General features: G+C 57.7%; 6 protein-coding genes across 6 annotated transcripts; 2 read left to right on the forward strand and 4 right to left on the reverse strand.

The window, feature by feature from the left end:
- Positions 1-405: 405 nt before the first annotated feature.
- On the reverse strand, positions 406-1,341 carry PG998_001224 (uncharacterized protein; the record flags this gene model as incomplete). Its single annotated transcript, XM_066868042.1, has 1 exon — positions 406-1,341. The coding sequence occupies one exon, from the start codon at positions 1,339-1,341 to the stop codon at positions 406-408; it is 936 nt and encodes a 311-aa protein (XP_066736457.1).
- A 603-nt stretch (positions 1,342-1,944) lies between these two features.
- PG998_001225 (uncharacterized protein) lies at positions 1,945-2,558 on the forward strand (the record flags this gene model as incomplete). Its single annotated transcript, XM_066868043.1, has 2 exons — positions 1,945-2,217; positions 2,247-2,558. The coding sequence occupies 2 exons, from the start codon at positions 1,945-1,947 to the stop codon at positions 2,556-2,558; spliced, it is 585 nt and encodes a 194-aa protein (XP_066736458.1).
- A 390-nt stretch (positions 2,559-2,948) lies between these two features.
- PG998_001226 (uncharacterized protein) lies at positions 2,949-3,395 on the reverse strand (the record flags this gene model as incomplete). Its single annotated transcript, XM_066868044.1, has 1 exon — positions 2,949-3,395. One exon carries the CDS (start codon positions 3,393-3,395, stop codon positions 2,949-2,951), a length of 447 nt encoding a protein of 148 aa, XP_066736459.1.
- A 1,082-nt stretch (positions 3,396-4,477) lies between these two features.
- On the reverse strand, positions 4,478-6,413 carry PG998_001227 (uncharacterized protein; the record flags this gene model as incomplete). The annotated part of the gene is made up of 4 exons (XM_066868045.1): positions 4,478-5,066; positions 5,137-5,218; positions 5,274-5,978; positions 6,041-6,413. The coding sequence occupies 4 exons, from the start codon at positions 6,411-6,413 to the stop codon at positions 4,478-4,480; spliced, it is 1,749 nt and encodes a 582-aa protein (XP_066736460.1).
- A 1,833-nt stretch (positions 6,414-8,246) lies between these two features.
- On the forward strand, positions 8,247-9,978 carry PG998_001228 (uncharacterized protein; the record flags this gene model as incomplete). The annotated part of the gene is made up of 4 exons (XM_066868046.1): positions 8,247-8,418; positions 8,508-8,885; positions 8,968-9,145; positions 9,246-9,978. The coding sequence occupies 4 exons, from the start codon at positions 8,247-8,249 to the stop codon at positions 9,976-9,978; spliced, it is 1,461 nt and encodes a 486-aa protein (XP_066736461.1).
- A 406-nt stretch (positions 9,979-10,384) lies between these two features.
- Positions 10,385-12,026, reverse strand: PG998_001229 (uncharacterized protein; the record flags this gene model as incomplete). The annotated part of the gene is made up of 4 exons (XM_066868047.1): positions 10,385-11,424; positions 11,480-11,564; positions 11,627-11,797; positions 11,859-12,026. The coding sequence occupies 4 exons, from the start codon at positions 12,024-12,026 to the stop codon at positions 10,385-10,387; spliced, it is 1,464 nt and encodes a 487-aa protein (XP_066736462.1).
- Between the last annotated feature and the right edge of the window lie 150 nt (positions 12,027-12,176).

Consider the following 12,176-nt stretch of genomic DNA (forward strand, 5'->3'; position numbering starts at 1 on the left):
AAGTGGTTTCCCCTATATGTTCCTGTTGGGTATTATTCCGAGCCGCGCATCTTGTATATCCCCGGCCACGAAACCAGGGACGGGCCATACAGAGGCCAACGGGACCCTGCACCGAGTCTGGGGTAGAGTAGCCGGGGGGGAGGGGAGTATTTCACTCCACCACTAATCGCATCGGAGACAAGCTGTTTTCCAATCGGCAGTCTGCAGAATCATGGCATGGCACAACGACTTCCGGACCTTGCTGGGTCCAATCCACACATGGGCTAACGCCGCCGGCACTGTAATGCACCGCGCATCTATTGACTTTCAGGCTATATACCTACAAAGCGCCAGAAGACCGGCTATTTGATGTCCGCATCTGTGCCTGGGCCTGTGCCTGGGCCTGTGCCTGGGCCCGGGCCTATTCTACTTGTTCTGGAAGGCGCTCTTCTGCGCGAGCCACTGCTCCATTGTCATCAGCCCGGGGTACTCCTGGCGGCGTGCCTTGATATCTGCCCTGTAGCCGTCGGTCGCAAACCAGCCAATCATGAGCCGGAGCTCCGAGACCATGTAGGTGAGGACGCTGCCCATGAACCAGAAGGTGACGGGGGTCGGGTGTCCCGTCGAGTTGAGGAACGACGTGTCCATCTGCTCGAAGGTGAGCTCGTCTCCCGCCAGGCCAACGGCGCGGTGGTTCCAGCTGTCGGGGTCGCTGAAGGCCTTGGCCGCAAACACGCCGATGTCGTGCACAGCGACCCACTGGTTTGCCTTGTTGGCTTTGAGGTGGTTGCGCAGGGCCGCCATGAAGACCTTGGTTGGGAATTCGGGCTTGAGGTTGTCCATGAAGGCGACGGGCCGGAGGATGGTCCATCCCATCCTCTCCCCTTGCTTCCCAGGAGACGCCACGTCGCGCAGATACCGCTCGATGCGGTATTTGCTCTGGAAGTGCAGGATGGGCGTCGGGTTCTCCCAGGACGCCTCGTCGCCGCCGCGCTCGACGCTGCTGTAGACGAAGTGCTTGACACCGTGCCGGATGGCCTCGTCAACGACGGCTTTGCCCTGCGCGACCTCGCTCTCGAGCGTGGCACCCTGGTCCAGCGACACCTGGACCAAGTAGACGCCCCAGACGGGCTCCGAGTGCACCCGCTCCGCCTCCTGGAAGAGCGCGGGGACGTTGTCGAGGTTGCCCTGCACGAGCTTGATCGAGGCCGACTTCTCGACCAGCTTCTTCGCCCCCGCGCTCTTTGTGTCGCGCGTGACGGCGAGAATGGTAATGTTGGCCTGCTCGAGGGCGAGGAGCGCGTCCACGACGGCGCCACCCTGTCGCCCCGTGGCTCCAGTGACTAAAATGGGGTGAGACATGACGAGGTGCAGCTGGTCGTGAGGCGACGGCGGCGGCTGCAAGAACAATTGGGAGGGTGTGATGAACAAGAGAAGATACTCGGCAGGCCACCAAGAAATACCCTATAAGCCATAGTTGCCATCACTCAGCACCGTGATGCCCGTCGGACTGGGTTGGAGAAGGCCCCTCGCCACTCGCTGCACACACGCACACACGCACACACTCATCAATCAACAAAGTCTCAGGCAGGGTGAAACTCTAACCTACGGGGGAGCATGGTTGACTCAGGATGATGATCCCGCCGCTTTGGGTACACGGCCCGGACCTCTAGTTTCTTTGCTTTTTCTCCTTTTTTCTTATTCCTATTCGAGCTAAGCAGGGTTATGTGTGTATATGGGTGAAGGGATCGCCGAGCTATACGGAGTCTGGCAGCCCAGTGTCGTTATATGAAGCTTGGTTACCAGACCCAGACCATAATATTACTGCCAGTGCGAAGGAAGAGGGACGCTCAGCAACTGTACTTCGAGAACTTATTCCATCTTCCTTTCCTGCTCCCATAGTAATCCCTCGAACTATAACGCGACCGGGAATTCCTTCGCCCCCCCAATATACACGCAATCACCATGGATAATCCTTCCTCCACCTTCACCCCACCGTCGCAGCGTATCAAGACGGTCCATGACCTGCTGGACGGCTACCGCAGTCTGTCGGTGTCGGCCCTGCTGGCGCCGCTGGCCGCCGACTTCCGGCACCGGGCGCTGCCGGCGAGCCTCGAGATGCCTGAGCGGGACCGCGCGGCGTTCGGGGAGCACGCGGCGGGCGTGTTCGGGCTCTTCGACGCCTTCGAGATGGTGCCGCAGTCGGTGCACGAGGACGCGGCAACCAACGTCGTCGTCGTGCACGCCCTGATGAGGGGGTTATGAAGATGAAGAAGATGGACTGGCGCAACGAATGCATTCTGCTCATCCGCCTGTCCGAGGACGGCACCCAGGTGCGCGAGATCTCCGAGTTCGTCGACAGCGCCAAGGCCGTCGAGATGCGCCGCAAGCACGCCCCAGGCGTCTTTGGTAAGGCCGGCGGTGCCCTCGCCGGCGCGCACCTCTCCACGTTGGTGGCGGGCTTCAGTCAGATCGTCGTCGTGTGCGCCACATACCACGCCGTGAGCCTGGGTCTCTCCTGGTGGTTCAATTCGGGGACGACTTCTGGCTCGGCCACTACATCTTCGTCGCCGAAGTAGGTTGGGAGCCCCGCAAATCAAGATAACCGTACAATATTCTAAATATCTTTAATTGAAACCTCAAGGTGCATAGCGATTCTAATCCTACCTTGGACACTGATGTTGTCTGGTGCCGTTGAGAGTGTTATGTGTATTTCCCGTCGTTTTACTAACACACTACTACTCACTACAAACAGACCACGTTAACAAAGCAGTAACAGAACATATCACGGTTCAATTTCAATGACTGCTCACTTGAGTTGAAACTGTGAAACTGTGAAACTGTACAATACTCTGAAGACTTGCTGCTTGCTTCCCCCTTTCGAGTGATCCTTTCACCCATTTTGTGCCAGACACTACTGTACAGATTCCCGACCCTTGCATAATAGAGACATCTTCACAATCCGCCCTTTATGCTGCGACGGCCTTGAGCGTCTGCCACAGCGCCAAGCTGCCGGCGACGACGGGGGTGATGATCCGGACGGTATTGAAGCTGATCCAGTTGCGCGCGAGGCTCTCGGCGCGGCTGGTGTCGACTTTGCCGCCCGCCGTGGAGAGGGCGTCGAGCTTCTCGTTGATGGGCTGCATGTTGACGGCCGAGTGCACGACGGTGGCGAGGTGGCAGGCGGCGGCCACGGCGTACCAGCGCCAGTCGCCCAGGCGAACACCAGGGGTCCCCGCGCGCGCCGCCCATGCCCCGTACCCGTACCCGAAGATGCCCAGGGTGCTGATGGGCCGGAAGAAGACGTTGCCCACGGCCCAGAAGACGGGCCACTGGCGGCCCAGCAGGCGTGCGCGCTCGGCGTGGCCGGGCGCCGACGGCTTGGGGAAGTCGACGAGGAGAGCCGGCACGCCCATGAAGGACTGCGTAATGGCGTTGCCTGGGATGTGGAAGAGCGAGACGCCGCGTGGATTAGCAAATAGAAAGCGAAGGTTGGCGTCGCTGCAGCCCTTCCGTCACCACCTCCCGTTTATGTTGCACGGCATTTCTTCCACAAGGAACAGACTTTCAAACTCACCGAACAAAATGTACGAAAACGCTATCGTCGTGCCGACGACGGCTTCAGGGGGACGATGGCTGTCATGATGTCGAAAAAAAGCTATCCGTGACGTGTGTGAGGAACGGAAAGTAACGGCGGGCGATGCTTTGGAGCCGCGAAGGGGGAGAACGCAGAGGGCCTGCAGTATTGGAGTATCTTTCTTTTGTTCCGTGCCGAACGTCCTGTCCACCTATGTATCTCGCTTTTCCCGACCTCTTTGGCCTGCCCTGGGCTGCGCAGCAAAAGAAAAGCATATATATGCCAGCGGCAGGACTCAGCGTGGGCAGGAGAGACACGACGCAGGCAGAATCTCCGATTAAGCGGATGCGCCAGACCACACGATCCCACACGATCCCACTTGGATGTCTTTGCGCGGCTGATAGCGTGATCCCCCCCCGTCCCTCGCTTACGGAGCGCCGATGGGGGCGTGCAGACCGACCTGAGACATATAGAGTCATCATTATCTGCACGCAAACCTTATCTTCGTTCGCCAGGTCTGCAGGTCTGCAGGTCTCAGGCCCATGCCTCGCAATGAACCAAGCCGTACTCTAATCAGAAGAAGCAAGCAAACTGTCACGCCACATCACGGCAGCAGAAGCAACTCTTGGCGTGGTAGCAGTTGTGATAACGATGGAATTGTTCGGGTGTGTTACGGCAAGTGAAGCAGTTCTATGCTTTGAGATGGCCAAGACCAAAAGACGGGAAGAAATCCGCATTGTTCAATTCTCCGTCAAGCCCCCTGGCGCCGCCGGGTTTCCATCTATGTATGCATGTGTGTATGTATGTGTAAGAGTGATTAAATGAGGACTCGGGGTGGGTGTGTCGTGTTGTTATGGTGGGTGGGTATACGATGACTGCGCTGGTGTCGTGATGAAAGGGGGAAGGGCAGAGTAAAAAGCATTAACAGCCGCTCGGGATCTCCATGGTTCTGATCCAGTGGGAAACCTTGCCTGGACCTCCCTCGTCAGACACTCTGATCACGGGGATCACCTGGGGCTCGGCAGGGGGCACGACTTTCGAAACTCGCGAGACTCGAGAGACTTGAGATATCTGAGGGGCCTGAGCCGTCCGGGCGGCAAAGTCGGCTCGCTGTCGCACATCACGCGCCTCCGACTCCTGCCACTGCCGAAGAGCCTGCCGCCTGCGTTCCTCGCTGCGAGGCTCAAAGGCCATCTGGAACGGATCGGGCTTGATGATGAGGAGCGAGTTGGACTTGTCCAGCGGCACCGGCAGTTCCCGGCCGCTGAGGGGGTCAACCTTGGGCTTGAGGTTGAAACACCACATGAGGGCTCCACAGGCAATCACCAGCTCGTCTTGAGTCAAAGTCATGCCAAGGCATTGGCGCAGTCCCCATCCGAACGAGCTCAGTCCCTTGATGGTGGGAAACTGAGTCAACGGCTCTTGGTACGTCGGCCAACCGGGTTGGAGCCAGCGTTCTGGCCGGAAGTTCTCAGGGTCGGGGTACTTGACGGGGTTGCGCAGGAACGCCCTGTATGGCCCGTCAGAAGCCATACCACAGTACGCTGTCATTGGAAGTTGGGTGTAGATGGAAAACTCACCAGTCGAGGGGCAATATACGCGTGCCCTTGGGAATGAAGTATCCCATGTACATATCGTCGGCTTCGGTCTCGTGAGCAACACCTGCCATCGTCTTGTGAGCATAGGTTCCCATACGCCTCGGCTTGGCATCACATACCTGTAGGGACATTGGGCTTCCAGCGCATTGTCTCTTTGATGCAAGCTCGAAGAACTGGCAGCCTGGGCGTATCGTCGAGAACCGGGGGTCTTCCTCCGCAAACCTCATCTATCTCCTGCTGTATAGCCACCTGCCACTTGGGATGATGAACCATGGCAACCAGGAAGTAAGACAGGGGTCCAGCCACCGTAAATATCCCTACCAGAGCTATCATGCCTATGGCGGTGGCAGCTTCGCGGTCCCCGGAGAGCCTCGCCGACTTCTCGGATTGTTCCAGGTACTGGCGTGTCCAGCAGGCTCGCTGCTGTCCCCTGGACATGTTGCCGCGAACAGTGTTCAGGCGTGCCAGCCACCAGTTCAGTTGCTCGTCGTGACGCTTGGTTTCTGCCTTCTTCCAGGGGTTGGCAAAGAGCGGTAGGTGCCACAAGGGAGTTAACACGTTGGTGAGCGGACCAGCCGGAGACATCTGCGTCAACAAACCCCATGCACTGGGCGTGCAGTACTCACTCAGGCCGGGGTCATCCCAGGTGAGTTGGCACATGACCTTGGCGGCCATGTCTTCAAGTGAGAAGCCAAAGTCGTCGGGGTTCTCGATGAGCCTCGCCAGCCAGCGCTTGGCTTCGTGGACCATGACGCCATGATACTGGGCTTGGCTGGCTTCGGTCAGGTACGAATGTGTGAGCTTGCGTTGGCGCGACCACAGTTCTGTAGCAAGCAGGTCAGTGGTGCCCTAGTAGGTCAGTCGGCTTGTCTTGGGGTCGGCTCACCGTTCTTCCCCATCAACGGCAAATACTCTCTCTTTGAGTCGAAGAGGGACTTGACCGAAGGCCTATCGGAGTTGTACTTGGACCGCTTAACCAGCAGCTCCTCAGCGATCTTCTCCTCGGAGACGATCAGGAACTTGGCGCCAAGCATCTCTGTCATGTAAAAGCCGCGGTCCTTGGCATACATGTCGGACCACTCCTTGAACTTGAGCCACATGAATTGAATGGGAAGGTCGTGAATTCGGCCGATGAAGGGCATCTGCCTGGGCCCAATAGGTAGCCTGGCATCGTTGAGATCCAGGTAAGACTTGACGGTCTTGTAGATGGCAAAGCCCACAAGGGCTGCCCCTAGCGCTAGAATGGTAAGCAGCTGCATCGTCGCCCAGGGAACAGTGTGGTTGTGCTGTGAATAGTGAAGACGGGCGCTTGGAGAGACCACAACACCGGCAGTGGCCAGGCGGGCGAAGTGGTGTTATAGGGATGGCCAGTTAAGGTTGACAGCTCTCCCGGATGGACAGCTGTAATCGTTGGGCGGCTACTCGGAATCCTGGATGACGGCTAACTCGAAAGCTACATGATAGTTGCAGGCATATGCAGCGATGATAAGTTGGGCTGTCAGATTCGAGGCCGACTTTTCCAGATCGGAGGCTCCTGAGTGCGTGGAGGAGGCGAGACAGAGTTTGCTTGATCCTGGGGGATATTCTTATGGCCAGGCAGCTGGGGCGACATGACACTTCGCCTCAAATCTGGGATGTGGTATGATGTGATGATAAACGAGATTCACTTTAGGATTTGGTCCGGGTACGTTGAAAGGAGCGCGAGACGGCAGGCGGAAGGAAACGGCCCAGTCCACAGGCCGGAAGGAGGGTTGAAAATTCTGAAATGCCAGCAGCTCCATGGGGGTCAGCTATCAAGAGCAGGCTCTCGCGTTGGCATCCTCTCTGCACCCTGGCTAGCCTGGATCGACGGCTGAGGTGAGCCATGAGGCGATTGGTCTGCCGGGCATCCGTGCGACCGAGGCCCAGCTCGTCGTGGCTTGCCAGGGCCAACAAGCACGTAGGGGGGAGGCTGCAGTCTGTTGAGACTGACGGCGGGATTCTTTCACGCCAACCTTGTCTCGGCCTTGGCTTGGCGGCGATCACACTGATACAGAAGCTTAGCCAGCGCTCTCGTTCACAACCCGCACTCAGAAGCGGGCGGCATCCCTGCTGGACGGCACGCATGCTCGATAGCACCGAGAGAAAGAAGCAGTTTAGGATCATGACGTGCGAACGGCAAGGGGAATCAGCACATCCCGCCTAGATCCCGGGCCCTCGTCGGCTGTCGGGGCTATCCCTAGATGGAGGCCCGCCTGTGCCAGGGCTGATGGCTGACGCCCATATTGCTTGCCGCTGGCCACATACGAGCATGTTGTCAGCCTGACGTGTTGCTCTCCCTCCTCCTTCATGCACCATGTTATACACGGCGAACTGTGGTCTGTAGCCGCAGCGTGGGATGATAAGCATGGGTTAATCTTAATAGATCGGACAATCAATGATGCACATACATGGTGTACCTACATGGCTTCCCGAAGTCTCTTTGGTCGCACGACGGGACTCGGGGATTTGACGTCCTTTAAGACAACGGAGTCGCTCCAGTCTCAGGTCGGCCAATCATGACCGGCCATTCAGACTTTCTGTTTGAAAAGAAAAGAAGAAAAAGGGAGAAGAGCCAATAACGGACGGCCCGTCCCCAAAGGCTTATCCTTCTGGGATCCTCCTGCCATGGCCGCATAGATGTGATGTGATGATTGGCCTGGCCCCCCGTCGACCTGGACTCCTTCAGCATTGGTTCCAGAGTCTCACCTTGCCAGCTACAACCGAGCCACGGCCCCGAGCTGCCCCTAAGTCCTCCTCGCTTGCCTCCATCCACCCGTCTAACTTCGGCTGGTGAGTACAGGTAATGAGTAATGCTGGAGCTGCAACGAGTCCGTGGTCCACCCCACGCACCCAGCTTCCAGACTGCCGGAATATGGTCAGATCATCGACCGATGGTCCTGGCGTGGAAGGGGGAAGGCCGTCTTAGCTCGTTGCTATATACAATGGCTCATAGTTGACTGAGCATCGCCGGTCGAGTCCATTGATTTGACATTCCCGCAACCCATGTTCATAGCTCGAAACCCCATCTTTCCGTCATCCAACCAAAACCCGTATCTCGTGATTGCCGCACAATGGGCTCTATCGGAGTCAACGAGTCGAGGCCAGTAGGCTCATACCCTCCATCCGGCATAGATGTCCTCATCGTAGGCACTGGGCTAGCCGGCCTCACAGCCTCCATCGAGTGTGTACGAAAAGGCCACAATGTGCGAGTTCTTGAGCGCAATGCCACAATCAACACCGCAGGTAAGTCAAGCCTAAACTACCGCCCCGGCTCGGGGTCAGGTAGTCGTCATAAAATCCTAGGTCCAGAGTGCTGATGTTCTTCTTCCCAGGTGACATGTACTTCATGGGCCTCAGCGCCACCAAGTTTTTTAAGCACTGGCCTGAGATGTCGGCCGAGTTCGACGAGATCTCCCTGCACAACGCCTGGATCGAGACCTTTAAGCACAGCGGGGAGCAGATGATCGCGCCGCTTCTGGTGTCGGACCGCCTGCGCGACGCCGGCCTCGACCCGGACACCCCGCCGGGCACGTTCCAGATGCGTCCCCTCGTCTATAAGATGTTCGTCAACCAGGTCCAGCGTCTAGGTGTCGAGGTGCAGTTCGGCAAACGCGTCGTCGATTACTTTGAGGACGCCGAGACTGGCAGGGCAGGCGTGGTCACGGACCAAGGGGATCGCTACGATGCGGATATCGTCATCGCTGCTGATGGTGAGAGAACACACAAACATATCAACTCGCCCCCCTGAAGCCTTTGAAGTAAAGCCCATACTGACCCTTGTTTGAATGTAAGGTGTTGGCTCCAAGAGCCAAAAGCTTGTCGGCGGACAGGTCCGGGCTATGAGCTCCGGACGCGCCATGTGGCGTGCCGCCTTCCCCCGGGAGTACATCCTGAAACACCCCGAGGTACGGGAGTTTTTCAAGATGGCGGGACCCAATGAAGATCAGCCCATCATTCGAACCTGGCTCGGGTATGTTGCTTTTCCTTTCCTCTACCGCTTTGTTTATGTGACACTCTCCGCGTCACTCCTTTTGCCATCATTGGCTAACCAAATGCCTCATGCGTACTAGCCCTGGCACCTATGCCATGACCCTCTCACGGGCCGACACCATGATATGGATCATGAACCACGACGTGACGGGGTCCGAGGAAGAGAACTGGAACCACACTGTCGAGGCTGATGAGGTGCTGACCAACATGGACAAGGGCGTGGGCCCCCAGCCGTGGGCGCCCATCTTCAAGGAGTTGATCAAGCTGACGCCGCCTGAGACCATCATCAACTTCGAGCTGTTCTGGCGCAACCCGCAGCCGTCGTGGGCGTCCCCGGGCGGCCGCGTCATCGAGATCGGCGACGCCGCCCACTCATTCCTGCCGGCCTCCGGCAACGGCGCCACCCAGGCCATTGAGGACGCCATCTCTATTGCGTCCTGCCTACAGCTGTGTGGCGGGCGCGAGAACGTGGCCGAGGCCGTGCGAGCCCACGTCCGCTTCCGCTTCGTCCGCAATTCGTGCGCCCAGAAGCTCGGTTTCTCCAACGCCGAGCTGCTCCAGGACACCGACTGGTCCAAGGTCAAGCTCGACCCCCGCAAGGCTCAGCCCAAGCTGCCCAGCTGGGTCTGGGGCCACGACCCTGAGGTCTACGCCCACGAGCACTACGCCCAGTGCGTCGCCAGCATCCGCGCTGGCGTGCCCTTTGACAAGGACGACAGCTTCCCGCCCAACTACCCCCTGGCTACAAGTACGAGCCCTGGAGCATCGAGGCCATCATGGACGACGTCCGCGCCGGGCGCCCCGTTCAGCTAGGCACAGGCAACTGGGACTGAGTTCCCTCCAAATCCCGGAATTCTGAGGAACTTTCACACGCCAGAACGTAACTTTCGCCACGAGACAGATCGTCTCTCATTTGCATGTAGAAACACCATTTGACATGTACCAAAATATAATTATTCTTTGTTTTAATGCAGGTACTGTACTCCTTAGCCTAACGCTTTGCTGCTCGCTTGCTACATGCCGAGAAACTGGTGCTGCTGAAATAATATAACCAAAAATCAAATTGCGTAGGTCCTCTCCAATCCGAACCTGGATTCTATATCACACACACGAAGAATAATATGTACAAATACAGAATCAGAATGTCTGGTTGTCAGGCTTTTCGTATCGTAAAAGCAACCACAATCAGAAGATGTACACTTGAAGGTGGAGTTTTACGTCAGAAGGGTGACAGTGGTCGAAGGGCCGATGGAAACTTGGGGAATGCCTCCGGCCGGGGAGCAGCAGCAGGCGCAGACGGGGCTGGTGCAGCCGGCGCAGACGACACAGGAGCCTTAGCCTTCGCTGAAGTCACTGGTGCAGCTCCAGCTCCGCCACCAGGGTTCAAGGTAACGGTGCCCGAGGGGCCGATGGATACTTGGGGAATGCCTCCGGCCGGGGGAGCAACAGCTGGCGCAGATGGGGCCGGTGCCGCTGGCGCGGAGGCAACGGGCGCAGACGAAGCAGGAGCCTTGGCCTTGGCCGAAGTTGACGGAACCGCCTTACCAGCGCCTACACTTGTTGGTGCGGCTCCGGCTCCATTGCCAGGGTTCAACGTGACAGTACCAGAGGGGCCGATCGAGACCTGGGGAATGCCGCCTTGGGCTGGTACAGAAGCTGCGGGGGCAGACGCAGCTGGCTTGGACGAGGCTGGCTTGGACGAGGCAGGAGCCTTGGCACGACGAGTGGTGGATGCAGCGGGAGCCGATGCCTTGGCACTGGTAGCAGCGGGCGCTCCGTTTCCAGGGTTCATCACCACAGTCGTTGTAGGGTTAATCGATACCTGCGGAATGGTTCCAGCATCTTGCGCCGGGCCAGAGGGCGCAGCAGCACCCACTGTCACGAATATTGTAGTCGTGGACGAGAAGCTGGGTTCCGCTGCTTGCGACGGGCGTTCGGTAACGTAAATGACCTCGGTCTTGGTAACAGTATCGGGTCCGTCCGCGCGCTTCGATTTGCCGGCAGCAGTGACAGTTACGGTCATGGGATTGCAGGTGGATGCGATCGATGCTCCGGTCGTCGTGGTGGAAATCGCCCCGTCGGTTGCAGCGGCAGCGCCGAAGGTAAACGACTGGCCAGCCTGTCCATCTCCACAAGCTGCGATATCAACCGTGCTGCCAGTAGCTACCAAGCAAGTCCCTTTCTGGTTGTCAGGGGTCAGTGACAATGGGCCGGTGGCGCCGTTAAAAGCGAACAGCTGAGAGTTAGTGACCAAGCCACCTGGACAGATAAAATTAGCTAAGCTGCCACAGGTTTACGAAACATTGATACATACCGCCATCAGCGCGACCACCGCAAGAGAAGAGGTTGACTTGAGAGCCAGCAGGGCGACGAGGGTCGAAGTTGAGGCACGCTTGGGTCTATCGGAGGTCAGCTGCGATACAGTCCGAGGCCACCTTGGGCCGGTGACGTGATGACATACCAAGGTGTTCACAATCAGCATGGACCCGGCAACATTGTTGTGCTCGCCTTGAGTGATGATGTCCCAGCCTTGACCGTCGGTAGATCCGCATTCGGCCACTTGGACTGGGGTTAGGTTGGCGCGGAAGTCGCCAGAGAGCTTGTTGACAAAAAGGCACTTTCCGTCCGAGGTCTACACGTTGCCAACATTAGTTCCTGCGCTCTAAGAAGAGGTCCTCCGCCAAAGTCCTTACTTTTATCGCCGTGTTGGAAAAGGCTCGAGTTGCCGTCTCGTCACGTTGTTGCGCTTCCTCAAAGGCAGCCTGGTTGAGCTCGGTCACGGCTCTTGGGGAAGAAGAGACAGGGCCGGCGGCCGCTAGAGTGGACATGACAGCAAAAGCTGCCGAGTACTTGGCGACCATCTTGATTAGACTGTAGAGGATAAAGAGCAAGAAAACGAAGGAGCGGACGGTTCGAGTAGGTTGGTAAATATGTTTAAAAGAGTGAATAGAATCGAGAAGCTATGCAACAACACACACACAAATATGACAATTGCGCAACGGTATCAAAGG

This window comes from Apiospora kogelbergensis (assembly GCF_038363985.1).
Source record: "Apiospora kogelbergensis strain CBS 113332 chromosome Unknown utg000001l_segment0_segment0, whole genome shotgun sequence".
NCBI classification, from domain to species: Eukaryota; Fungi; Ascomycota; class Sordariomycetes; order Amphisphaeriales; family Apiosporaceae; genus Apiospora; species Apiospora kogelbergensis.